This window comes from Corvus hawaiiensis, chromosome 3 (genome assembly GCF_020740725.1).
Source record: "Corvus hawaiiensis isolate bCorHaw1 chromosome 3, bCorHaw1.pri.cur, whole genome shotgun sequence".
NCBI classification, from domain to species: Eukaryota; Metazoa; Chordata; class Aves; order Passeriformes; family Corvidae; genus Corvus; species Corvus hawaiiensis.
In genome coordinates this window covers 76,551,736-76,579,336 of record NC_063215.1, presented here as the reverse complement: position 1 = coordinate 76,579,336, position 27,601 = coordinate 76,551,736, and the positions used below count along the sequence as shown (strand labels likewise).

Sequence of the window (27,601 nt, the reverse complement as noted above, 5' to 3'; positions counted from 1 at the left end):
GTCTTAAAGCTACTGAGTGGTAGGTTATCATGTATAGCACTAGAAATGGACACATTTTTCAGCCCTTTGTCTCTGCTCTGCACACTTATCTTTCAGATTTCTCATGCAGACCTATTAAAAAATTGGAGTGTATTAAGCATGAGAAAAAAATTAATTTTACAGCCCTTAAAACTGTGTCTCAGCATCTTTTGTCTTAGAAAAGCAGGAAGATTACTTCTGAAAAAATGTGATTGTTGCATCTTAGGCTATAGGTATATATATCAAAGGACTACTTTCTTTACACAATACGAGCTTTTTTACAGCTGGCAAGCAAGGACACTTAGTTAATTAGGAGCTCTTGGTAAATATCTCCCTTCCTCCTTAGTAGTTCAGCTGGATCCAAGTTTTCCTATCAGCTTTGTGCAAAGCATAGTTCAGCATAATTAGGACACCAGCTGGGCTGCAGAGGTTGGGGTCATCTAAACTTCATAAACAGCACCTACAGGGAGTTCATGCTTTAGGTGTCATTGACATTACCATATCAATTTGAACCAAAGTCATGGATAAAAATAATTAATATTAGATATACAATCCTAAGGTCAATTTTGAAAGAAAATATGATTCTCTGACTGAACTTAGTCTGGTTCCTATTCAATTAAAGGAAGCAAGTCTCTTTTATATAAAAATACTTTGTCCTTTGAATTCCTTGAAGTTTTACTAATTTTTCCGTGAAACTTTCCTATTGCAGGCTGGGCTAAGTTTAATTTTTTTTTTTTGCAAACACTAAAATGTCAATCTGTTATGAGCTGTTTGAAATCCTGTTTTCTGTTTCAACTGTCCATTTTCTTGGACACAATGCCGATGTCATCCTTTGTCTGCTGTATTTCTTTATCCCTACTTCTTGAATAAAAAAAAATGAAGGCAAACAGAGCCGCAACATCTGTGTCTCAGATGTTTACAAGTCCATTTCACTAATTCTATGAGCTGTCCAGGATTTATACATAGCATTTTGTTCATGAGGTGCAATTGTCAATGGGAAAAGTTTAATCCAATAGGGATTACCAAAAAAATTGCTAACTTGAAGTTCCTATAAAAAAGTTAATTTCTTTAAACAGGTATTTTGACCCCTGTATTAACAGAATACACAGTTCTCTTGGAGCCAAGCTCATGGTTCCAGACATGCATCACACAGTGTTACTGCAAACTTGGCAACTGAATTGAGGAAAGAGATTAATGTGCAGTGCAGTGGCTGGACATGTAAGGTCCAGGAATTGGGCTTTAATTTAGAGTTCCCTGTATGCCTTGGTAAAAAAGAAGGCACACTGCTGTGGTTCTGGCATTTCCAATGTTTAGAAAAACAGGGCTTGCTCTTCATTGTGAGGTTTTTTTTTTACTTTAGAAGTTCATTAATTTTCCTGACATAGGCAGGTGGCTTGGTTAAACTAGGGTTATTTGGGAAAGCAGGACTCTTCTGGGACAGTGAAAATTGTATGGTTTATTCTACATTGAAACCTTGTTTTGTCAAATTCCTCAGCTGCTTGAGATTTAAGCTTGGAGGCCTAGCTAAGCATTTGGGTGAATGCTTTGTTGTTGCTAGCTCTCGTTCGTATCAGGCTTGATAGTCACTTCGTGTGGAAGGCAGAGAGGGAAGGAGGAACGTGAACAGATATAAACTGCTCTCATTCTTACAATCCACCCAGGGAAAGCTGCCCTTGGAGGCAGGTCAGAAAACTCTGGTTTAATATGAAAGGAGAGTCATGCGTTTCTTATCACAAAATTATTACCTGAATGAGTCTATTAAACCTGGACTCCTCATTCAAAATCAGGCATAGTTTTCTGGAGGGGGAGTGAAAAAAAAGCCAGATTACACATACTGGATTTTACTCTAACTGTAATGATATAGGTGATATAAAAAAAGTGAGCTTGTTGTGGGGTACAGTGAATGTCTTGATGCTGAAGTTTTTCTTTTTTCTACAATGAATTTCAGAAGATGTTCAACTGTGCAGAAAGAGAAGGGTATCTTGTATGCCTTATATCTTAGATGGAACTCAGAGGTGGGCTAATGTTATGACTATTTTCGGTCCTAACATTAAGGAAGGAATACATTTTTAAAAAAAAAAGTATTTCTTTGCAAATGAATGTTGTATTTTTTTATTAAAGTAAGGATTCATACCATGTGCACAGGCTCAAGTCAAGTTTCCTCTCACAGATTTTTTTTCTCTCAGTTGTTTAGCTTCAGCACTTTCCCCTAATAATATTTGTAATTTGGAGACAGGTAGGAATTAATTGGGTTAATTTTCTTGTAACCAACCCAAAATTTGTACTTCAACAGCAAAAGACTAATTCTCCAAGCCCAAGTTTTCTTCTTAGTGATTTATCTCTGTTTACAGATAAAGCAGAACACTGTAATACAGGACAGATAAAGGAGGACATTCTATACTCATTATATTTTCAGTAGAGTCAACAGATAAATGCCTGTCATAAAAGAAGAGCAATTTATTCTTAAAGTGTGCTTCGATAGCTAGGCATTTATGTTCTTTTTCATTGTTTCCTGGTAACCATTTCCAGACATATCAGCAACATTAATGGAATCTCTCAAATACTTGAGAGATGAAAAGTGATCGTTTTCATGTAGAAAAACCAGAAAACAGATTAACTAAAGGTCAGTAAAAAATGATTGTAAAATTTGAATTTGAAACTCCCATCCTTTCCCCTTGTCTTGATAGATGTTTTTATTTTTAAAGATCCATGAAATTCGTAGATTAAATTGATTCTGCTCCATCTGAACAACCCAAGATACACTTGTTATTACAGACAAACTTAGGTGCTTTACTAAGTCGATTCATAAAGTTTGCTGATGTTTTTGAAGGTGCTGTGTGAGAACCCTGAGTTCCCTTTCTATTAAAAATTTAGACAAATGAATGAAACCTTTCTCATGAAAATGAAAAAAGTGACAGAAATTAAGGTTGTGCTCTGTGTTGTGAATGGAAATACATTGTCAGGCTGAGATAGAAACACTGAACAAATGCCCCTATAATTAATGCTTCCTTTTTTTTTTGTCTTTGCCATGACATCTGAATGTTTGATTCCCTTCATCTGCCTTTCTTTGTTTCACTGTACTCTGAATTCAACTTTATATCACTGGAAGTTGTATTGTCTACTCTTTTAATGACTCCTAAGTGAAACACTTATATTGAATAATAGAGAAGCTTAAATGCTCAGTTTTAAGTTGAATGGATTTAAAGTTAGAAAATAAAATCCAACAAGCTTAATGAGCTTCTATATCAAACAACAGGCTTTTTTGTATTTGCTGAAAAAAAGTCTTAAGCAGTGGCTTAAGCAGTATGGCAGAATGATAAAGTGCTGCTTAAGCATCTGTTCCCATAACTCTGCTGGTTTGGTGAGGCAAAAAGTCTCAAGACCAAAACATGCAAGGAAAAAAAACTTCTTACTGAGAATTTCACTCTTCAGACTATGAAGGGCAGTGCCTTTATCCAGAAAAGCACTGAAGACCATGCTTTTCTTTAAGCTCATTAATTCGTTTGATCTAGTGAGAGGACTGTTGACACACTTGCCAAGCTTTTTTGGAAGATGCTGGTTGCGTTTCTTTATGCCATGCAAGATTAAGCCCTGACAGAACATGCTGTCCAGTTGTGATGCTATTGTTATTCTGCTGAAGAAAATGTTTTAATGTAGCAATAGGAATAGTTTCTGACATTCTGTTTGTTCTGAGGGTTTGCTCACAGCAAAAGGAACCCTTCTGTGGACACACAATAGCTTGATGATTAGAGTACTCAGCTGAAGAGGAAAGAACATAGGTTCAAATCCTTGATCCAAACCAGACAGAGAGGGAATTGAACCTAACTCTCTAGTGTCAGAGATTAGGGTATTCCACTAGGATAACAGCAAGCCAGGTTTCAACTCCCCGCTCTGTCTGGTTTGGATCAGGGAGCTGAACCTCAGTCTCCTCCATCTCAGCTGCGTGCCCTCATCACCAAGCTATTTGGCCAAGATGGGATAGGGTGTTTTGCTCTTAAAAAAAAGAAGAAGGCATTAAAAAGCTCATTTTGCACTAGAGTAAAATATAAACTACCCACTCCTGACTATTTCCACATGATGGAATTGTTGTTTCCTGGCCAGGCCGAGAGAGAGCTACTTCGTGGTCACATACCGAGAGCGCCAGAAGCAATAGAAAGATATAAAACCCCTCTGCCCCTGCAAAAGCAGCTAAAGATGCAGAGATTCAGCCATGTTATCCACATGGCTTTGGCAGAAGTAGAGAAAACAAAACCACCAGAAGCCAGTTCATGTGAATGCCAGAGCTATCTCAGTGAACCACAGTTTTGTTTGGAGGAGAATGGGGGAGAAAGATTAATATTCTGTCAGCGCTGTCGGAGGTGTCTGTGTCAGAGCACAGGCTGTGAGTTTGCTTGAAACTTCAAGCAGCTTTTTTCTCCACTGTTTTCCATGTCTCTCTTCTCTCCCTTGATTTTCTACCTGGTTCTCTCCAACTTCCATGCTTTTCTCCTCCTTTCACTGCCCTTACCATATATTCATGTCCTTTCCACAAAAATTATTCTGGCTTAAGCTCTAGTTTTTGCAATGGCACACTTAATTGAACCTTATTGTAAAAACCTCTGTGAATGTGCTTATATCAGTTGATAGAAATTGATGGGTTTTAACTGTTTGCCTTGTCCTTTTAATCCACACATATACGTTGAATTTCTTAATCTAATCCTAGGCATTTTTAAAGGTTTAATTGTCTGGGGGTTTTTTCTGCTCGTTACATTCTCTTTTGCCTCCTGATTTTTACCAGCAGTAGAACACCAACTGATCTTTGACAATCTAGCATGTGAACCATTTTATAGCCATCTGTATAGGGCTGGTTTACTTTAGTCATGTGAAGTTCATGGACTGAAAGTCTGTGTCTGTTGAAATTTACGGTATTGAGTATTTGCAGGTATGGGGCATCGACTTACAGTTTTGAATAAGAGTTTTTTACATTTATTCACTTGTAATGTAAAATGACCACTGTTAACTAAATCAGCATTAGAGCATGCATATTTATACCAAAGAATTATTCCCAGTAGAGTTAGAATGGAAATGTGGGGTGTATGAATTACAGAGTCATTATTTCGGTTCCATTCACCAACAGGCAAGCACTGTTGCAGAATGCATGGCTGAAGATCAGGTTAGTACACATGCCCAAGAAGGACTCCGTTTTGCTGGGCATGAGCATCCGGGATGCTGCTGTTGTACATTCAGACTGTGTTTTTCCCTATCCCCTGCAATACCCAGGGCACAAAGATATAATGTGGTGTCTTGTTTCCACATCTCTCCGTTCACTCAGCAGCACATAGTAAGACACCTGAGAACCTTGCTCGTGTGTTTCTGTTGCTGTGTTATTGACAAATGAGATTCCATGGCCTGCTCCAGAAACTACGCACACTTTCCCATAACTGTGTGCACGTGCTCAGTCTTGCAGCATGCCATGTCAAGTCAGCCTGTGTATAAAATGGGGTCATGTTTGCAGACCATACCTGATGTCTGGAGGGGGACGATAGGGTATTTCTCTATCTCTTTGTTTCCTCTCAAGTCCCACAGTCAGTAAGCCTGACTGGTTTTCACATTTCAGTAACCTCTCTCATCAGCCCTTTAGAATATTACGTGTTAATACCAAGAGCCAGTTGACTCTGAGGAAGCTGGTTAGCATTAAACTTCATGACATCTGATGAAGTTGACAGGGTGGGCTTCTGCACAAATGCAAGGAAATCCAGGCCTTGGATTTTAGCCTTGGTGTGGCTGCAGGATATTCTCAGTTGGGTACCTGACTGAATGCTGGACATGCACAAGGGAAACAGACCACACTGAACACAATGAAACCCGCCTACAGTGTAGTGGTCCAGTGAGGAAACTGTCCTCATAATCCTTAATGGAGTGTTATCATGGAATTGGATCTCTCTGCTGTAAAATGACCCAAAGCACTTTGTAATCAAACTGCACACTGTAAACTGTTTTACATGAAGTCAGCTGCATTGCATCCTTCCTGGCAGACACTTTAGAATCATAATTACATTAATCTCCGTCCTTAATTTGCTCCATTATGCTTCTGTCATTGCAGGATCTCTGCTACCAACTGGGATGTGTTCATTTCCTCAGTGCTTACTGTAAATTGCAAATTAAGGGTGGCATGGTTAACTCTCAATTGCCTGCTTTTTGTGGAATTAAATCAAGTTCATCATTACTTGAACATTTAGTTTATTGTTGTTTAATGTGGTATACAGTACTATATTTGACTTGGGGGATCTGTTCGAAATAGAGGTCTATTTGCAAAGAAAGTTAAGGTTTGAGAACCTGCTGTAGCTACAGAGACCTCTATCTGCCCTGGAGAAATGAACTGGGTAATGGTGAACTAGGAGTGGACCATGATCTTTAATTTAAATAAATAGTGTCTAATTATTAAAGCCTGGGCCTATTCAGTCTGTCCTATTACGCCCACCTCCTTCAGCAGGAACTAGGGGCATTTCTTGTGTAATATCACACCTTGTAAAAGTTTCATATTGAGCAATTTTAAGACATATTTATGTTTTTTGTATTAGTCATCTTACAGCTTTTTATTTAGCAAAGGATGAGCCTGTGAGATTTAAAATTATATTTGCAGAGGAAATCTATCATGTTTAATGGAAAGTGTCCAGAAACATAACATGACTGTAGATCCCAAATAAAAACTGCATAGAGAGAAAGGGAGATTTTTGTGATGCCAGGTTTCCAAGGACTGTTTCATTCCATAGTGATCAAGTAATGTTTCAGTGGTACTTGCTGATTCTTGTTTCATTTCATTTACCTCCACAATTTACATTTTATGAACCTCTTTTAATTACTGCTGTAAAGATCAATTCTGAGTTACAATTCAGTATATAGTTAATGTTCCAAGAAATAGCTATGCCTGCCTGCCATTAATTCTAGCCTCCCACTGTATTGGCTATCCAATTTCTAAATCTGTCACTTGCCAGTTATGGAAGGGAGGGAGAAAAAAATAATCAGATAAAGCTGTTGAAAATTTGTCTCTTAATGCAAGGTCAGTACTCATAAGTATGGGTATAAGCAAAATAAAGCAAGGGTAAAGACTGATATTTTACATGACTGCTTGCAATATTGCTAGATCTTCTGCCTCCTTTCTGCTTCCCCATCTTTTTTTTCCATCTCATCCTTTACCATCCAACAATATGCTTTGGGCCCTGGTACCACTGACTTAGTTTTGCACTTGGTGGTTCTGCCACTGCTTTTATTTCCAGATTCAAGATACACTGAGTCACTGAATCTGTGAAATGCTCCATTTAGGTGCCATGGGTTGGCGTTGCTCTGTACCATCTATATTTGTTCTTTTTTTAAACCAAAACAAAACAATCCCCAAAGCAACCAATGTGCAGGGTTTCAAAGGTGTATTTGGAAAAATCTGTCATGTATGTAATGGCCTTTGAGAGATTGAAAGGTATCTTTAAGGAGTGCTGGCCTCCCAGCTCCATCCATCCTGTATTGTGATTGCGTAAGAATCACACACGGGCATGAAGGTACCGCTCTGTGCACAGGGACTCTTAGAAAATTCCTGTAACAGGAATGTGTGCTGCTGGCCCAACAGCTCTGAATTTCCTTCATCTGATTTAATGACCATTGGTTCTTAGGGTCTAAATAAAGACTTTTTTTGTGGCTTTAGATGAGAATGGATGCTTTGGGGATTTTCAGCTTATGCTTGCAATGATAAAAGTCTCAGTAAGAGGTAGACAGAAAAGTTAAAATCAGCATCAGTTTGTAGAAAAGGCTGTTTTTCATGAAGGTTTCCAAGGAGCAGGCTGCTTAGATTAATTAAGTAATGTAAGAAACATCCCCACTAAGTCAAGTCCCCATAGTTCAATTTTTCCATCAGGAGACCAGAATTATGCACCTTATTTCTGAGGTCACTTCCATAATTACAACAACATACATTCTTCGTAATAGGTTTTCCTTTTTAAAGAATATTTAAATGGAGGTAATTAAATATGTTTTCTTTCATACCCATCTCCTGAGAGGAAACCTAACAACATAATGAAAATACAAGTGAATGGGAAGTAATAAATGTCTACTAAAAATAACCGCATTTTTACACTCTAGGCAGTATTGGTTGCTAATTGTTAAATCTCTCAGTGTGATAATGGGGAGATTCAGATGCCTGTCATACTATATAAAACTGGATTCCAAAATATTTCAGTATAACAAGCTACTGTTGAAAGTGTTACTTCCGTCAGAGGTACTGGCTGTTTATCTTAGGTACAGGCAGTCATGAAATATGGTATAAAAAGCAGAAGTATAACCTTTTGAAAATCAGATCTAGTTTCTTTTCTCTTTCACACATTTCTGGGCCCTTTTCTAATTTTTAAACTGTTCCCTCTGTGTCCTAATCAGTGGGATGATTGACTTTGGTCACTGTGCCAACACTCCAGGGAAATGCATTGTGTTTCTTCCACTGAAGCTGGACCCACATGGCTGCACTGCAGGTCATGCTCAGCCTGAGGTGATGAGCCTCTAAAGGCTACAAGTTTGCATGGGCACAGACTGAACCTCAGAATGTCAGATCCTCCTCAACATACTGAGGTGTCTTTGGCCTCCAAAAGTGAAGTAGGTATTGTGTAGGCATTGACTGCCAAATAGAAACATCAGTTGTCTTGTACACAGTTAAAGAGCAAAGAGGCACAACTCCTTATGATCTGAATTTTTAGACCTTTTCCAATTCCCAGTCAAAACTAGAAAGGTTAAGGTCTACAAGAGAATGTTTAAGAATGGCAAATAAGGTCCAAAGCCTTTCTCAAGTTCAGCTTTGGTTTTTGGCTGAATGGCCTCTGAAAGGATTACGGTGTTTCAACTGGTTTGTCCCTTCCTGTTGTCACAGTGACATCTCAGACCTGTTAGCAGCAAGAAATTCATTTCTCAAAAGCCTTTCAAACTCTCATGGAGGGAAAACCAAACTAAAAAGTGGTAATCAGAAGTTAGCCATTTCACATTGACTGTATTATGCTTTGATGTTTTGATTTGATCCTCTTTTTCTTGTTTAGCTGTAATATTACAGGAACTGAAATAAATGCAATGAACTGTTTTTCCTATCAACAAATACCCTAGTCTTTGTCACTCAGTTGCCTGCAAAAGCTGCTTATAGGGTCTTGTGTTTCTGCTATGAATATTATTCCTTCTTTCCTCCACATTTACCCGAAGAATCACAGAAAAGTTTGAGCCTAGTTCTATTTATAAAACAGATACATATAGAATTAATCACTTGCTGTTTAACATCACCTGGGAATATAAATTATCTGTCTGGGCTTCCTCAGTTAATAGGGAAGAAGATAAACATTTTAAGGGAGATTCTCTTCTATTCTAATGAAAAAAATCTGAGGTAGTTGGGATGAATGCCTTCTGAATGGGTTCCTTTATACTGAGCTTAAGTAACTATTATGGGTGAGACACCTCATTTCAGCAGGCTCAAGTTCAACAAATCCCCCTCAATGCACTTTGGTATGATATGAATGCCTAGGATTGAAGGGTAGGGCCTTGGGAGAGCATCCTTTGTTAACTCTTTAGTGTGTGTGTCTTGAAATTAGAACAGAAAGATAATTTTAAAGTATTAAGAAAAATAAAATTAAATACATGTTAAGAACTTAAGTCTGCTTCCTGCACTTGTAGAGAAATAATACTTCTTTCCTGTAAGACACAGAGATCTGGGACTACAAAGCAATGGATCTGTAGCTCCCCTACAGCTAATATCCATTCTATTCTATTTAATTACTTTTGAAATTTGGGTAAGGACATATGAAAGAGAATTTGGCTCTGAGCTTTACTTAATTCTTTTAAATGGTATGAATATTTAAGTGTAAAAATAAAATTATTAAAAAAAATTAATACCTGAGGGATGTTAATAAGGAGAGGTAATAATGTCCACAAGCCTTCTAGGATACAAAATAAGAGGTAGATAGTTTTTGTCTGTGAGAAATTACCAGAAGCTGCAGTGAGGGAAGAACTGTGATGAGCCAGAGAATCATGGAATTAGAGAATTCTTAAGACTGGAAAAGACCTCTGAGGTCATCAAGTCCATCTGTTAAATAAAACTATAAAGGCACTGACTCTGTCAGTGAGACACGATTTGAGACCATGATTTTTAGTAATCAGCAGAGTTACAAATTTCACTTCCCAGGCTCATATTTTGAAGGATTTTTTTTTTTTTTTTTTTTTGGAAAGGGAGTCAGGAAGAGCTCAGGAAGACCTTCAAAAAATGAGGAGGCACCTCAGCATGTCTAGACAAACAAACTTGTGGTTCGCATGGATCAACAGAAGTAAACTCATGACTGTTCATATATGTGTGTATAGAATAAATGTCCAAGAAAAAATATTTTTGTTGTATTGTCTGTTCTCCCAGGATAACCAGTAGCACTGAAAAATTTTGTTAAATTCTTTTCTTCTGTATAACAGTTTTTCAGTGAAGTCAAAGGTGCAAATGACGCATGAATTGGTCCGATCATTCTGATTTTTGGCAGATCAAAATCTTACTTGCAATCTTTAGAGGTATTTCAGTGGTCATTGTATTTGAGTGCACTGCTAAGCTTTATGTTCATATTAGCAAACAGAATAAAAAAGAAGGTTTAGATTTGCTGATTGGAAGTTGTCATGCCTTTAATAACTTGAGTGACTAATTCAAGACAGTTTTCTCTCTTGCAGGAAGATTAATGTAAAATCTCTTCTAAGGTGGTTAACCTTATCTATTGGATTCCCATTTTCACAGAAATTAACAAAATGCTCTTCTAGCCATGACTTTAGATGTGTCGTAAAAAATAATCATCCAAGACTGACAGTAGTAGATTATTATCAACCAAGCAGGGAGCTCCAAGGCACTAGGGTGCATATTTTAGAAGGTTTATGGAAAACCTCCCCACAGATTTAACTTCAAAAATCCATTCTCAGTGCTAAGAGTGTATGTATAGAGAGATGCGTACATACGAGAGATATAATGCATAATGATGGTTCTTTGATTTCCTCTATATTATAGCTGAAATGAGGTGTTTGTGTACTCCTGTCACTTGTATGTATTTGTTGGTCTAAGGTTTACTCTGTGTAACACTACCCTTAAAGCAAACACTCGAGTCTACATTTCAGAACCTGTATGTTAACGCCACGTGTTTTCAACTTCCACCCTTTAACAACAAATTACTATTTATGTAAGCTGTCAAATCCACATAGGACAGGCAGCTGCAGGAGAAGAAACTGAAGCCTATAAACCATAGGAAGAAGCATAAGGTGCCTATAAGAGACTAGTCTTTCCCTTTCTGTATTTAGCCCAATAAGAGTGAATTATTCATTACAATCAAGCTAAAGCTCCTCCAGTCTTGCCAGTTCATCCACAAATTTGTTGAAAATTAAAGCTCAGCATGAAGCCTCCAGAGAATTACTCTGAGTTAGTAACACCTGCAAAGAACAAAGATTTCACTGTGGGGTAATTTGCTGTGTGATTGGCCACACGTCAGCAAAACTTGTAATTGGGAGAAACTGAATATTTTCTCTGTATTTAACTGATGAGGATTTTGTGGGGTGTCATTGTACGTTAAGTAGTAGAGTTATAATTTAGAATGTTTCACACCAACCGACTGTGTTTGTTTTAACAGCAATTTTTCTTTTCTATGAGATTTCTGTTGCTGTCAGCTGCTATTGCAACTTTATGAAATACACATGTAGAAATCTTTCTTATTCTTGGGGAAAACTGTCAGAGACAGGCTTTAAACTGTGGAATTTTCTTCCCGTGATTTCTTGTGAATTTAGAAGTTGATACTTTCCCCTGCTTAGCTGTATCTCATAAATGGCAAGCTAAGTCAGGATTTTGATCTCTATATCTGTAGCATATGTACACTCAGCAGCTCCCTGGACGGCAGTGTAAACTACCTAAGGCAGATTTTTGTTTCTTCCAGATGTTTCAGAAATACACTCATATATAGTATGAAGGATTCAGGTGGAGCTCCTAAATCAAATTGGATATTAACATTGTTATCTATCCAAAAAAAGGACAGAGAAAGAAAAAGTCAAATTGCCTTTGCTCCATGTTGTGCTGCTTTGTTACATTCTGAGGTCTTATTTTCTGCATTTTCCACAAGTTCTATATCAATTCACAACTTATGTTTGGAGCAGAATTCAGGCTTCTGGCTGATGATGGTAATACAGCTCCAATGCAAAATGAGTAAAGCTCATATCATTCAAGATAGGCCTACATGGGGAGCCTCAGACAGACTTCTTTTCACCTGTCCTTCAAAGGGAATCAGCTCTGGTCCACAGTGCTGTCCTCGCTAGCAAGAGGTAGCCCTGAGCTCATTAGGTTGCTCCGAGACTTAGCTGCTTGATTCGTGCAGGTTGGCACGCTGACACAACTGGATGTGCCTGCTGCACGGGAACTGCCTGGCCTCTGCCTGCTCATCTCTGGACAAATGTGCTTTTGTGGCTTGCAGAGTTATGTGGCCTCATTTAAATCACAATGCACAATTTGCTTTCATGGCTGGAGTGCCTGAACCTAACAACCACAAACTCTTTGCACTAGAGAATACGCTTTTAAACTATGCACTGGATGGAACCTGTTGGTATAGTTTTCTGCCCTTCCCTTATTAATCTCTTGCCAACCTTCTCATTTTTGCTCCTTACAGGGAAAACTCAAGTGCTTGCCTCACTAAACTCAAAATCACAGTCATAGCTGCTGGACTGTTTGGTTTAGGATTTTTTTGGTTTGGTTTTTTTTTTTGTTTGTTTGTTTGTTTGTTTGTTTTTGTTTTGATTTGTTTTGGGGTGGTTTTTTTTGTTGTTTATTTCTTTTTTCTCTTTTTTCCAGTTGTGACAGGAAAAAAACCTGCAATCGGTTAAAGACTAAGGAGAAAGAGACATATCTAACAGAGTGACAACTGCTTTCATATGTGTACTTTAGTATAGTGAAACTTGCCTCAGTGAATTCCTGTTATACACCTTTTACAGTTACTGGAATAAAATGTCCCTGGTGCCAAAGGCAAGGAACTCATAACTACATGAATGTGTTAGACAATAATATGTAGTGGGTACTCCTGCTGTACATAACAGCTGAGCTATTCTTACTGCAACACAACTAAGGGCTAATATAACACAGGTTTATTTCCTTGGATCAACATGGGATGTATTAAAAAATAATTTGCTGGGCAAGATGAAGCTTTTCAGGCTCATGTAGTCCTACTGCCTGTTCCAGAAGTTGCTGAGAAGTGTAATAAAATACCAAATCCCTACTGACTGACTAATCTTCCTTTTCCACAGCACTTTGAAGTATTTCCCTTTTTCACTTTAAAACAGAATGGTGGTAAGTGGCTTCCAGCATAGAACTGTCTGTGAAAGTCCTGCCATGGGCTCCAGCTTCAAGCTTGTAATCTCCATGTCACCGATCATGGATCATCCTGTACTTTAACTCAGCTATTTAGAGGGTTAGAGGAAGACCTGGTGTTTGGCTCAGGGCTCCAGGGAAGAGGAGAGGAAGCATGTGTATTGTACAAGCAAACCTCCATGTCTCAACATCCATGTGCTTGTCAGAGGAATTTATCTGCTCCAGCTGTGCTGCTTGAAGAGGGGATTTTTAAGTATATATTTATCTGACATATGATGTGTTTGAAACATGCTGTCAGTTTCTTTCAGAGAAGAACTTTGTAGTATAGGGAATGTAATTATGAGGATGATCTAGCATCACCATAGGATCTCACAGTATGAACCAAAGTACCAACTAACAGCAGCTGATTGGGCTAGGTGCCATGTAGTGCTAGTTAACCCCTGTCCAAGAGGAAAGGGAAAGAAACAAGGAGCTGACTGTCATTTTACAAAGAGGAAAACAAATGCACTGAAAAAATGTGTGTTGAGAAAGCGAATGGAAAATAAAAGCATCAAAAGTGGAAATCTGAAATAAGTATTGTGTTGTCAGCTTCTAGTCCATGTTTCTGTCTTGTGTCATGTACAAACTTCTATTGCTTCAAAGCTGTTCTTTTCAAAATGTGACGTCCATGTTAAAGAAATGCTAAAGAAGGAAAAGTAATGGCCAAAACTGAAATAAAGGGACTCAAGGTATGCAAAACAGATTCCCACTTGTTTCAGTTCAAAGGGTTATTCAGTTTATTCCTGCCCTGTTACAGATACGTACCTGAATTTATATGCTTGGTTTTGAATTATGTTATGAACTTGCCCACAATTTCTGAAAATTTGTGTACAGGGAGTAATAGCTATCTCAAAGTCTGAACTATTGTTGAAATATAAATGTAAAACAGATAAGAAGAAAAGAAAAAAAAAAAATCTGCTTTTCTAGGGTGTCCTGGGGCCAAGAAGAATGAGTTCCTGACGAGTGTTTTGGATGCGTTGTCCACAGATATGGTGCACGCGGTCTCTGATCCATCACTGTCTTCTAGCCGGTGGGTTTCAGACCATTTTCGTTTGTCTTTTAAAGGATTCCAGCAGTGGTGAATGCATTGTTGGGGGCTTTGAGGAGCCTTCATGAAGGGTAAATTTCCAAGAACTTGTCTAGGAGAGTTTACTTTGAAGTGACTACTGTGGACTATGTTCACTAAACAGAGATACACTTGAGAGATGAATTCTCAGCAGCACAGCTCAGGGTTTATCTGTAGCTGCTGGTGCAAATGTGTGTCAGGCTTTGTTCTCCTCTCAGGCTTTTTTCTTGAATGTGTACTACCTTCCTGATTCATATTCTTCCTAGTTGCTTGCAAAACAAACCAATGCTATCAACAGTCACAGCTAGTGTTAAAAATGTGTAAATGCTGTCAAACTTTGGGCATCTGCAGGTCAGGTGCCTACCATTTGAAGAGGAGATAGCATTTATTTTTATAGCTTATCCTGTAATTCAATACATTTGGGTGTTTTATGTCTGAGAGAATTCATCATGTGTTGTAATTGGAGCTTCACTTTGCTGATTGCTGATCAACTTCAGTTGGTTACTTTACACATTTAATGCTTCTGCTATCTATGAAAGAGTCTTTTTCTCTTTTACTTCTCTCTCCGCTTTTCTCTGTTTCAGGAAATTTAAGGGGAAAGCGCTGTTTGCCCTTAAAGTGCTGCTTGTCACTATGATGCTGACCTCAGTAGGGTTTCAGAGAGTAAACTAAAAGCAGATTCTAGCGTAAAATTTGGGACATAGTTGGCCAAAGTGAAAAAAAGAGGGATTCACTACCAGAAGCCAGTGTCCAAAAGCAGGGAGTTTTACGTAACAATGGTGATGGTCATCCTATGGTGATGTAACTATTCTGAAATAAAGGTATTAAATACCAGAATTAAGACTAAATTATCTTTTTTTTTTTGTTTCAGGGTTTCAGAGCCTGATCCAAATCATACTCTGGAAGAGAGGGTAGTCCATTGGTATTTCAAACAGCTAGATAAAAATTCCAGTGGTGATATTGGCAAGAAGGAAATCAAGCCATTTAAGAGATTCCTAAGAAAGAAATCAAAGCCCAAAAAATGTGTGAAGAAGTTCGTGGAATACTGTGATGTGAACAACGATAAGTCCTTGTCAGTTCAAGAATTAATGGGCTGCTTGGGAGTAACAAAAGAAGAAGGTAAAGCAGAAACAAAGAAACGCCATAGTAAGAACCTTTTCTCTCTGTCGTCTTCACTAAATTCTTCAAAGCTTATGAAGTCTGATACTTATATGTGCCAGAGTTATACAAAATAAAAGAATACACCTGTCTGCAGCTAATGCAGCTGTTGCTTAGGGCAGATGGCAAGAAAGTTGCTTGTGGATCACTTTGCTCCAACAGGATCAAAAACTTCTTGTTGATTCTGACCATTAAATGTATTATGGTAGGAAACCTAAGAGGATACAGTAACAGTCATCAAAAAGTCAGTTTAGTGTTCTTATAGAACTGTGTTCTGAGTGAGTGGAAGTATCATACCTGTGCTTTTTGGCATGGTTGAGCTTTCTAATGAATTCTCTTTTCTCAAATGTGGTTTAGAGATGCAGAGAGGAATGTGGTCATCTGCCAAACAGGTGAAATGGCTAATACACAGACACTTTACCTTGCTGACAAACTGGTAGGAAGGGGAACAACTGACTACAGAGTATAATAGTCCCTGCAGAGTTCAATCACATTATTCCTGAAAATGGGAAAAATTAAAAAAAAAAAAAAAATTCTAAACAGTAGCAGTTGGTCCCCATACTTTAAGAAGTTGTAGAAGAATGAATATAGTTAAATTGTTTTGTCTGGTACCTTGAAGTGAAGTGAGGACAAAGGTCTCATTGGTTGTATTCAGGTCTAGAAAGCGAATACTGCAGAAAGACAAAAGAGGTCTACATTTTACTAATAAGGTAAATTGTCTATGGCTCCCAGTAACACATCTCTCAAAACAAGTATTGATCAGATCCAAGATCTTTTTTCTGTGGCTTTTTTTGTGGATCTCGTAATTTATATCTTGCAATTTTCGCTTAGATGGTGGAGGTTAAAAAATGTATATGGAGGTGGATGACTATTATCATTATGTTGTAAATGTGAAACACTTCTGTTCCGCTGTAGCAGGCACTCTTAGGACTTACTGTGGATGAAATTTGGGTCCAAAATCACTAGCAAGAGGTAAAGGAGAGCCATAGCAAGACTGAAAGCAAACCCCAATTTTTTCAACTTCATATTCCAGTGGAAAAAACCCCAAAGATTAGGATAAACTGCCTGTTTTGGAAATGAAAATTATAAGAGGCATGAAATTATATGAGGATCACACACAGATTTGGCTAAAGTAAAAATTACATCCACCATAACTGAAGTTTTGTAACAGATCTTCTCCAAAAAAATCTATTCAATGACAACATTCAAGTTTGGAAGAAAAAAAAAAAAATCTCAGCAGTTTGGCATTGAAAAACCAATGTTGTCCAGTTGGAAAAAAGCTCTTAACCAAATCATTGGGTTGCTTTACTAGAAGTACATCATTTTAAGGACAAGACAATAAAAATTACTTTTGTTGGAATGCCATTATTCTATTTTGTTTCTCTTGCTTGATAATTAAAATTTCCTCTCTGATACTTCTTTCACTTGCACAAATGAAAGCAATTGCCACTTGACTGCAGTTAGGGTTACATTTCTAGGAAAATATAACTCTTGTCACCTGAGGTGTGACAGCTGAGCTAAGGAGGAGGCTTCTGTATCATTTTGTATCAGTTCCAGGTGTCTTGTGTGAGAAAATTTGAAGCAATATAAAAGCCAGAGAGTTGCAAAGCATGCTTTCTGAGGGGTGTATGAGATGCTGCAGTGTTGTTCAAGGTCCAGTTTTGTCCCCCTTTGTTCCAGTACAGCTTGTTTGACTCACAGACTGACATGGAAAACCAAGAGAGCGAGGTCCTCCCTAAACTCACAAGTTTGCTTGGGAAGATTAATGGACTAGCAAATTCATTTAGCTTTTTGGGGGGTTTATTTTCCCCAATTTTGATCACTGTCTTTGAGACTAAGAAATTTTTTAAAAAGAGTGATAATCTTGTCATTTTACAGATTAAATGTGAACAATATCTTTGGCTTGTAGAACTGTTTCTGTGCAATATCTTTAATCAAAAGTGAATGCTTTCCAGGCAATCTGCTTGTCCATGCTTCTTTACTGCCCAGGATAATAGACTATATTTACTGCTAAAGAGTTAATAGATTTAAAATGCTCAACCTTGACTAGATGCGATCTCTTGAGCAAATGGAACATGTTAATTGACAAGAGATGTTGTTTAACTTTCATATAACTCCTTGAAATAAGCAACACCTATATTGAGGAAAGAAAAAAAGTGCATGTGTCAATGAAAGAGTTGAAATATTTTATCTCATTTATTGAAAGCTGTGCTCTTACCTGATCTATAAAAATATCTTTTCAAGAATGAGGGCTTCAGTTCTTGAGGATAACTTGCAAACCATATTTATAGTGTTTTCTTTCCCCTCCTTTAGCGGTCCCTAGAACCAACACTGAGAGCACTTCATCCAGCAGGCAGGTGAGTACTGAGGAGAGCAAGGTCTCCATTTCTGCCGCTCCCAGGTGAATTTCTTGGGGTTTTAGCAGTTACCATTGCAGCTTCAAACTGCATTAATCTGCTATTCTGCAGAGTTACCAGAAAAATATACATCACAATTAACAAATTTTGACATAAGTTCTATCTATGGAAAGCTAAATCAGTCACGTGCAGAGTAAATGTGCATAATTTGCAAAGCGAATTAGGCTTGTGTGTGGAAGTTCCTAGGAAAGTGTAAATTGACATATAGGACACATCGGATAATTTGAGGAGCGTAATTGAGCCCTTGTGAGTCTTCTGCATTCCTGAATGGCACCATTCCCATACACTTTTAAATGTGCATCACTTCACCTTCCTTTAACTTTTGCTTTAGCTGAATTCTGTCAATTTTTCTTTATGTCACACTACAGACAGAAACTTACATTCATTGAAATGAACATAGCCACACATTTCTCATGCCCTATGAAAATCTATACATTTCACAAACCCCACTGAATTATTATATGCTGGCTTTAAACAGCTTTTAAAATCTTAGTGGAATGAAAAGAGCTGTCACTTTCAAATGCCTTTGCTGGCTGAGCAAAATGATGCTGAAGAACTAGGATTTGCATCAGTCTACTAATCTATGTTTAAACTAAAATTGCAGAATAATTGGAGCAAATATAATGTCAAGTACCCTGACAACATAATCCATGATATTTTTTAAATCAATTTTCTGCAAAGACTTGATCCTGGTTTTCAAAGTAGCGCCAGTGTATGTCATCTATGGAGGCTTGGCTACCCAAGCCATTCAGAGCTGCAAAAGGCACAAAAGCGGAGTTTTTAAATGAAGGAAATGTTCACTTTGAAAAGGAGGGATTCAAGTGAAAGGCCAGGAAAATAGGTTATAAAAAGTGGTTGTCAATTTATGTGTGTCTATTTTTATAACCATGTATTCTAAAGAAAATTTTTCTGGGCAGTACTGACATACCTTCCTAGAACTTTTGCATGGTCTTGAAGGAGCGCTTTTTTGAGTCCAGTAATTAGAATGGTCTAGTAAAAGGGTCATCTTCATACTATTCTTACCCCACTGTTGTGTTAGTTAGAGGACTTAAATTATTAATGCCCACAAAAGCATCAGTAAATGATGAACTAGTTTAGAAATTATTCATGTAAGCCTATTATAAGAACAGCTCAGTTAATGCTGCACCAATGAAAATAGGAATTTGGCTAAAAATACCCCAAAACCCCAGTTGTGGTAAATGTCTTCCCATCTGTCATAAAGCTAGATTAATTTGTTAGAAACTGAACTCCAGGTGAACCTACCCACAAGCCAAGAGAAATCTTCCTCTCAAAGTTGCTCGTCAATGTGCTCCTTTTTTTATCTCTGCTTTGTTTGATGTTAGGTTTGCACTTCCTAAGGCAAGCTCAACAGTGGTTGTGGTTTCTACTAGAGACCTCCTACATACCTCTGATGGAATATAAAATATTCTCACAGCTACAATAATGTGATAAGTTTGTTTGTTTAAACAAGTGTTTGTGGTCTTTATTTTTCAGGTTTCCCCCACAAATCACATACGCTTTAAACAAGACAGCCTGAAAACAATTATCCCGTCAGAACCCCAAAGCATTCAGAGGGGTTATTTTAATTGTATAATGACAATTACTGGCACACGTGCATTACACTTGAAGCATGACAAGCCCTCTCCCCTTTCTTATAATCTGATACTAACTTGCAGAATTGGTAATAAAAGTGTCCTTAGAACATCTATGCTTTTCAATTTTGTCTAATAATTTTGCTGACTCGGCATCAACTATTTTAAGAGCTGTTGCTCACAAATGATAGCCTTGAATTAAAGCTGGCTAAGAAAACCATCTGTTGGCAGTTTCATATTTGAACAATATATGGCTGCAAATGCAGAAGGTGGTTTTCATCACAGAAGTTCTCACTTGGAAGGAAGCTACTGGAGGGAGTAGAAGCTGCTCAAAGGAAACCACCCATCTAAGAAGGCCTGATCAGATTTGCACCACTCAGGACACACAAACTCGAAAGCTCGCTCTCTAGTAATTTGTTGTAGCAGTTTAGTTATGTACATGCTTATGTGTGCTCAGGCACATGTTTTTTCACATATGTGCAAATCTCTGTGTGTGTGCACTCACATGAGCTTACTGAAAGAAAGCAGATAGAGACACATGCACTAATAAGCTGACTGAGGTTGTGGTTGCTGTCAAAGAGGTCAAATAGGGGGTGGGTCTGACAGGACCAGGTAGTGACCAGGTGTATATCCCTTGCTCAGCTCCTCCCTGTCCAAAAAACACACGCATACACGCCCACACACTGTCAGTGAGACCTAGGGGGTTTTTTGCATCCTAGCAAAAATTTTATAAGAAATTTTATAAGAAAGCCATAGATTGTTTGTGAGACTTTGGCCAGCAGCCCATTCCTTATACATCACATGCCATAGGAGATGTATTGAACCAGGAACTTGCCCAGGCAGTTGCTAAAACTGTGTGTTTGACAGGTAGAGATTTAAAGGGGCCATAGTAAGTAGTGAAGATATTGCTCCTACCCTTGCTTATGAATGCCGTGAAGGACTGCAGGGCAGGAATTTTTTTATTCCCTATATATATTTGTGCAGAACTCTCCTTCTGGTAGTGGCATGTGGGCACTGCTGAAAAATAGAGATAGGTGTTTATACTGGACTAATTGAAAACATCATTAATAATGCAAATTTTCCCAACTTCCTTTCAGCAAGTTTCGAAGAAGCAAGGGTGAACACCTTACTGATCCAAGGCAGATCTCTTTGACATGTGGGAGATTTCCTCACCAAAAGGCAATAAAAACAACTGTAGTATTTGCACTTTGTACTTAAAAATGTAAATTCACTTTGTAGAAATAAAATATTTAAGCAGACTTTTTTTTTTAATCTGTGAAAAAGTAATGGCTGGTTTTGAAAAATTATCACATACAATGTATGTGTATTCTTTTGTTGTCTGAAATATGTAAAACATGTTGGAGATGTAAAAGTTTGCATTTAAACCATTTTTTAACAAATAACTTTTTGGCAAACAGTAGCATAGAAACCTGATTCTATGTATTTTGGTTTCAGTAGTATGCCTTCTTTTTCTTAATACTGTCATTTAAGTAGAGTTATGCTGAAAAATCTACTGTATTCTCAATTTTGTCCAAGCAGTGTTGAATGTTTCAGGTTTGCAGAACTGAAAGAATTGTGTAAATTGCTGTTTACTTGGGTTTGCAGTTTTTTACTGAACAGATTCTTCATTGGTGGCAATATTTTATTTCATTTTGTTTTTATTGTAATTAGTAGGCTTTCCAAAGATCATGCAATGAGAATACAACCACTAATGGATTCAAAAAACAGTTATTCTACTCGGGATGCTTATAGAAGAATGTATCCTTTTATCAATTTTTGAAGTGCCTTTTTTTATAAGTTTTGGTAGGATTTTTCTCCTGTTTGATTTCACTTGGGTTATGAACACAGCAAACCAAAAAGGAGTCAGGTGCACTGTGATGTCACTCCAGTCTGGTTCAGCCTGGGCCTAAAAGCATGTTTCTATGGTCAGTGCAAAGCAGGAGCAGAGTTTATGTGGGTCAGAATTGTAAATCTTACTATAGTGACAGGGAAGGATAAGCCTTTTTCCCCTACACCTGGCTACCCCTATCGACTCTTTGGTTTGCCTGGGGGGCCACTAGAGGAGGAGCTATCACGTCACCCCTGCCTGAAGCTTTTTCTTTGTTGTCTGAAGAAAGTTCTCAAAAGTTTTCATACTTTCTCCATTATTTTTTTCCCCCAATGTTTTTTTTTTTATATGTGTGTCTGAGGGGGATAAGAACTTCCATATGTGAATTTAGGGCAGGGGACCCAAATGAAATAAAGGTCTGCTCTTGAACAACTGTGAGCTACAAGTAGCTGGGTTGATCAATGCCGTGGTAGAGGAACTACTGGCATCTAGGAGCTGACATGAGAAGGCAGGAATGTAGCAGCAAGCAGTGATTTCACTATGGTTTGTTTAAAAAATGTGTGGGATCTGACATGTGACTAGCTACTCATAGTAGCACCCTGGCTTGAGCTTGTACCTGGCAAAGCTTTTTTGTGAATCAAAAGGTTTCATTTCAGTTCCAACGTATTCTGAAGTGATAGGAAACACTGTATGCAATGGAATTGTACTCCAGAAGTTGTGTACTCTAAGCTCTGGCAACAGGAGAAACCAAGATGCAACCGTGTGTTATCTTGTATTTTTGTTTTAAAAAGTATTTGTTATTCTTTTATAATGTTAAACTTTGAAATTAATCTCCTTTATAGATTAAAGATTAGTATGTTATCAAACTATGCTGGTGATTTTTCTTTTGCAACACAGAGAGATGTTTGGAAATAGATACACACAGTGGTGACTTCACCACTGCTTTGAGTCTACAAGAAACCTCAAGACCTCACATTATGTCCATCTTCTTCACTTGCCTTTATTGAATTCTTTTTTAAGGTCATTCATGTCTTAGTCATACCACTGCTTCCTCAAAATTCTCTGTATTCAACTTGGGCTCTTGCTTTTTCTCAGCAAAGTGCAATGTGGCACATCTCACACAGAGATGATAACTTTTCTCCTCAATGTGTGTGTGAGCTGCTGGGCAGCTTTCAGCCTGGCTGGAAACAATGAGGAGAGAGAAGCAAACCCTCGGCATTCACAATGGCTTGTTTGGTGGTCACAGTATAGTTAATAGCAGCATTTTGTGAGAAGCATCTAATTCCATCACTATGGCCTTTGGAGACAATATAAAAATAGGCTACCAAATACTTTGCCATGTCCATGGTTTGAAAATGCACCCCATTTAAACTGAGAGGTTGTGTGGGGAGGCAGATTTGGACTAGCAACATGATTATATAATGAGTAGCCTTAAACACTGATCAAAATGCAATTAAATGCAAAAGGCACTTTTAGGTATCCAAAGACTTCTACAACATAGTCATTTAATAACTCCACAATGACTGAAACATGAGGTGTTTCCTCTTTGTATACATTCCTGTGTCATCACTTTTATGATTTATTTCAATTACCAGCGATTACACCACTTGAATATACATAGTACTGACTTTTCATACTTCCAGTAGAATCCAGTAGAATCCAGATCCCTAATGGAATCATGCTTGCAAGCTTGTTAAATTCTCCTTGGGTTCCTGTATCTCCCATGTGTCCACAGGATATTTAAACTCAGATAATGTTCTAGTTGTAACCAGGAACAGCCTTGATACCAAAAAGGAATCCATGTGGATAGGCCCTTAGCCTCACACTACAGTACCAGTGTTTATTATTTACACAGTAATTAATTAGTTGTAGTTCTTATCCTATTCTATGTGTAACAATTTAATTTCAATTTTAATTCTGTTACTGAAAACACAATTTATATTCTGCTTCTCATTGACCAATATTTTTTCTAGTTCCAGCTATTGCTGAACAAATTTGTTTAGAGCTCTTACAAGGTTGTAAATAGAAGACTATAAAGTTTGAAAAATGTGTATGTATTCAGTGACTTGTCCAGCTTGTTGCAATGTCCATTAGTCAACAGGCCACACAGTAAGAAATGTTCCGTATTTTGTCAACACTTTGGAAAACTTTCTCATTTTGTTCCCATCCCTAAGTATAGGCCAATTTCATAGTTCACGTTTTAGCAAAACTACTTAATTCTCAGTCTTCTCCCAGTCTAACAAAATACCTAGCTTTCGGGTGCTCTTTTTGTAGAATTGGGAGCTAGATGAGTGCTCTGAATGACAATTTTTTTTGCTAGTGTAATTTCAGATACTGAAAGACTGAAACAGAGAAACTTTAACAACACTCACTGCATATAAGTAAAGGAATGCACTGTACTTTTTATTTAGCCCAGATTTCTGCCCTTCATAAGTACCATAAGCCAATGGAGAAAGCAGGCATTCCTAGAAAGCTGGGAGGAGAATAAAAATACAGATTGATTCATTAAAGATATTTAAGTGTTTCCAAGATTTGATAGATGTAATTAATATTTTCTTTTTACAATAGTAATAAAAGATGGATTAATGGAGGTTAAGAAATATTTGCTGACGCAGATAATGTAGTTGTCCCTTTTAAATATTTACACTGATCTATTATATAGCTACGTTATAGAAACTAATGTTTCTAAGTAAGAGTCTTTAATGCCAAAAGTGAAAGGTTTATTACTTTTATTTCCTTTAGGATGGCAGACTGATGTAATTTTGGAGTAATTACTTTGACATTAAATAGGAACCAACTGAGTTTATTAATGTCTGAAACATTACAATGATTGTAGTAAATTATTGATACAAACTGTACTCTTTGTCCAATTTAATTGTTCCAGTTCAAGTTTTATAAGTGAAAACATGCCCTTTGCTTAAAAAGCATCAATAATACATGTTTTTTTTTTTCTTTAAACAAAAGCTCATGTGGAAAGCATTGAGAACAACACATTTCCCTAGAACATCCAATGAGGGGGATAACAGGGAGAGAGGTCTATTTTTATCTAATTTAAGGATAGAAATATATGCAGTGTTTTGCTTCTACTACATCCACCTTCCCTTTTTCATCACACACTTTGTCCTCTGACTCCTGTCACCGATGGTACACAAAGCTTTTTTGGAAGGGAAGATAATGAATTGAGAGTCCGTTCTGTGTGTGTGGACAGTCTTTTCCATAAAATAGAGTCATCTGAGTCTTCCTTTCCCAAGATACTCTCTTTTCTCAACTTCAATTCAATGCATAGGATTTCTTGCTTCATTTCAAATACAGAATCCTGCTTTGCACAGGTATGGGATCCATTCTTGGCTGGAGGGGTGCTTTAGGAAGAAAATCATTCATAAAAGATCAGCACAGTCTATGGATTGTAGGTGGACAGCTGCAATTTTTTGTTAAGCCACTAATAGCAGTTAATAAAGATTTATAAAGCGCACTCAGTATGTGAAGTGCATCCATGAAGTAGCCTATATTTATTCTAAGTAGTCAGTCAGGAAAAAAAAAGAAAAACAGGAAAAAAATGGTGAATGAAGCTTCTGGTGAGAAACATTGTTTCACTAAACCATGACTGACTAATTTCATGTGATTGAGGTTTTCTATGAAACTTCACTTTTAAAAGTATTTTGGAACTTCTTTATCTAACAAGCATGAAGTGTTAACATGGAAAACCAACATTTGGACACCTATTTTGTCACAAAATTGGATATTGCGAAAGGTCGTAGAATTCTTGCTCTTCCACCAACTTTAAAAAAACCCCATATTTATTTGAAAGAAGTCAGGTTTCAAAACAGTAATTTTTCATGCTTCATCTGAGTTTTTGAGTGCCTTGTTCTCCCTGTGTGAGGCAAATTAAAACAGAACTGGGGCTTGATGAACTGATGGATTTATCACTGAATGCACATGAAATGTGAAGAAAACTGCAGTATGGGTAAGAGTATTTATACTAGTTTGTCTCTATGCAGAACAGTTGAAGCAGTGTGAATTATATGCAGAAATATAAGGGGCACTGTTCCAGTTTGCAAAACAAGCCTGCCATGGGACTGATTGCAAACATACTCAAAACCTAAAATATTCTAGCATGTCTCTACTTTTACCAGTCATTTCACTCAAAGGCTGATGTGAACCAAAATCCACTTTGACTGCTACCCAAGGAGCACCTCTAGCTCTGTTGGTCTGTAGCTTCCTCATCTTCCTGAATCCACAGCTTGGGTACATTCTTCTGAGACTCCCCAGCCTTCGATACCAGTGGGACCAAGACCCAGAACAAAGAATGCGAGAAAAAACGTGGTGACAGATAGTGCAAATTACAGGATATTACTCCATAGCTCAGATTTTTTACCCTGATGGGCTGTGATCAACTGAAATCTCCTGCCCTGTGTCATCAATGACAAACCCTAACTTCCTGCCTCTTAGTCCATCAAATTCATGCTCAGAGTGAGAGAACATCATGCTTCAACTGAGTGGGAGTGAGTGTGAATCTCAGCTAACAGGCATTTGAGAAATACTGACTCAATAGATGCATGTGCTCAATTAACTCCCACCAGTTAATTCTTCTTTCTGCTGAGCACCATGTGATGGAGCAGTGTCTGCACACATCAGTTCTTTAGTGCTCTGCAGAAAGGAGCTGTGCTTCTCAGCCTAGAGCACAGTTCTTTGTACTGAATTCTCAGCATTGAGGAAGGAAGGTTGTTCTCTAGCTGTCTCTAGCTGCTACCCCAGGTACTTGAATTGTATCACTGCTGCCTTACAGAGGTTTCAAGGAATATTTTGCAACATAAAATATATGAAGGAAGAGGTACTGAAGTGGTAGGGAAAAAAAGACCATGCAGTTTAAAAATGGCAAGAAAAAAATTAAGCAGAAGGAGAGAGAAGGGAAAAAATCAAAATAGGATTATGAAGATACCTTGAGGAACTGAGGAAGGTGACAAGAACTCTGTGGTAAAGCCACATGTGGGAATGAAGGAAGAGCAAGACAAAGAGACAGAACAAGTGAGGAAGGAGAGATAGCAGGTAGAAATGGGAGGAGAGCTTAAAAGGGGAGGATAAGAAATGGTAAAGATAGAAAGAAATTGAATGGCTAACTAGGCTTCCATGAGGAGGAAAACACTGAGAGGCCCAGGGGAGAAAAAGAAGAGAAGGGACACAGGTAAAAAGGAGACTGCAAATTTCATTTTCCTGGGCACAGCATCTCTCTCACACAGCATCACTTTCTGACTGGTACAAGAGGTTCATCCTGCCTTTGGATGTTTCCCTATCCATGCATAAGGTCTGAATTTGGTCCTTGGTATCCCAATGGCTCCAGTGCTTTGTTCCAAAAAACATCTGTTTTCATGGCCAGTCCAAAGGCTTCCTTTAGATGGGGAAGGCTGAGCAACATTTAATGAAAATGTGAAAGAAGAAACCAGCATATTTCTAAACTAAGAGCAGACGAGCAGGATGAGGAAATAGGAACCACAACAAAGATAAATTTCCTTTTGTATTTCTTATTCAGTAAAGATGCAAGCAAAATGTAATTAGATGTGTTTTTTTAGTTTTTTCTTTCATTCATTTCACCAACAGATTCTCTACAGGTTTTGCTGATACCCTGCAGTTGAACATTATCTTTAATCAACACATAGATGATAAAGGATTACAAGAGTCCTTAATTCTCATTGTCTATTTTTTTTTTCTTTTGTGGTTTCCTTTATGTTCGCTCTTGGGGTGGCTAAAAACTAATTATTTAAATCCTTCTCAAAGTCTTTAATCTTTAAAAGTTTGTATCTCCGTGTGAGAGAGAAAAAGGCAGAGAAACAGACTGCAAGAAGGATACCCAAGAAAACTTTGGAGCCCATGGAAAATATCACAGGTTCAGATTAGAACTGTTTTCAAGGTACCAAATGTTTCCATGACCTGATGACAAGGAATTTGAATTCATTAGCTTTGAACAATCATCTGGAAAATTACTTAGAAAATAGCTAATGACAGGTAATGTTTCACACTTTGAATTTTCAGCAGTGCAGTGGAGAAGGTATAGGAACAAGTTCATCACATGCTGTCCTAAAGCAAATAACAAATTGACGTAGGCTGGAACAGCTCTAGGGAGAGGCTGGG

The 27,601-nt window shown here is 37.7% G+C and overlaps 1 protein-coding gene across 4 annotated transcripts in view; it reads left to right on the top strand.

The window, feature by feature from the left end:
* Window positions 1–22,344, top strand: part of SMOC2 (SPARC related modular calcium binding 2) — a 140,719-nt gene extending 118,375 nt beyond the window's left edge. For 2 of the 4 annotated variants that reach the window (XM_048298604.1, XM_048298607.1), the window contains exons 10-13: window positions 14,342–14,444; window positions 15,352–15,599; window positions 17,952–17,995; window positions 20,745–22,344. In XM_048298604.1, coding sequence (XP_048154561.1) covers window positions 14,342–14,444; window positions 15,352–15,599; window positions 17,952–17,995; window positions 20,745–20,768 — 419 coding nt within the window. In that variant the 3' untranslated portion in view covers window positions 20,769–22,344. Of the gene's footprint in view, window positions 1–14,341; window positions 14,445–15,351; window positions 15,627–17,951; window positions 17,996–20,744 lie in introns of all 4 variants that reach the window. The other 2 variants (XM_048298603.1, XM_048298606.1) reach the window with 1 other exon arrangement.
* Window positions 22,345–27,601: the final 5,257 nt, after the last annotated feature.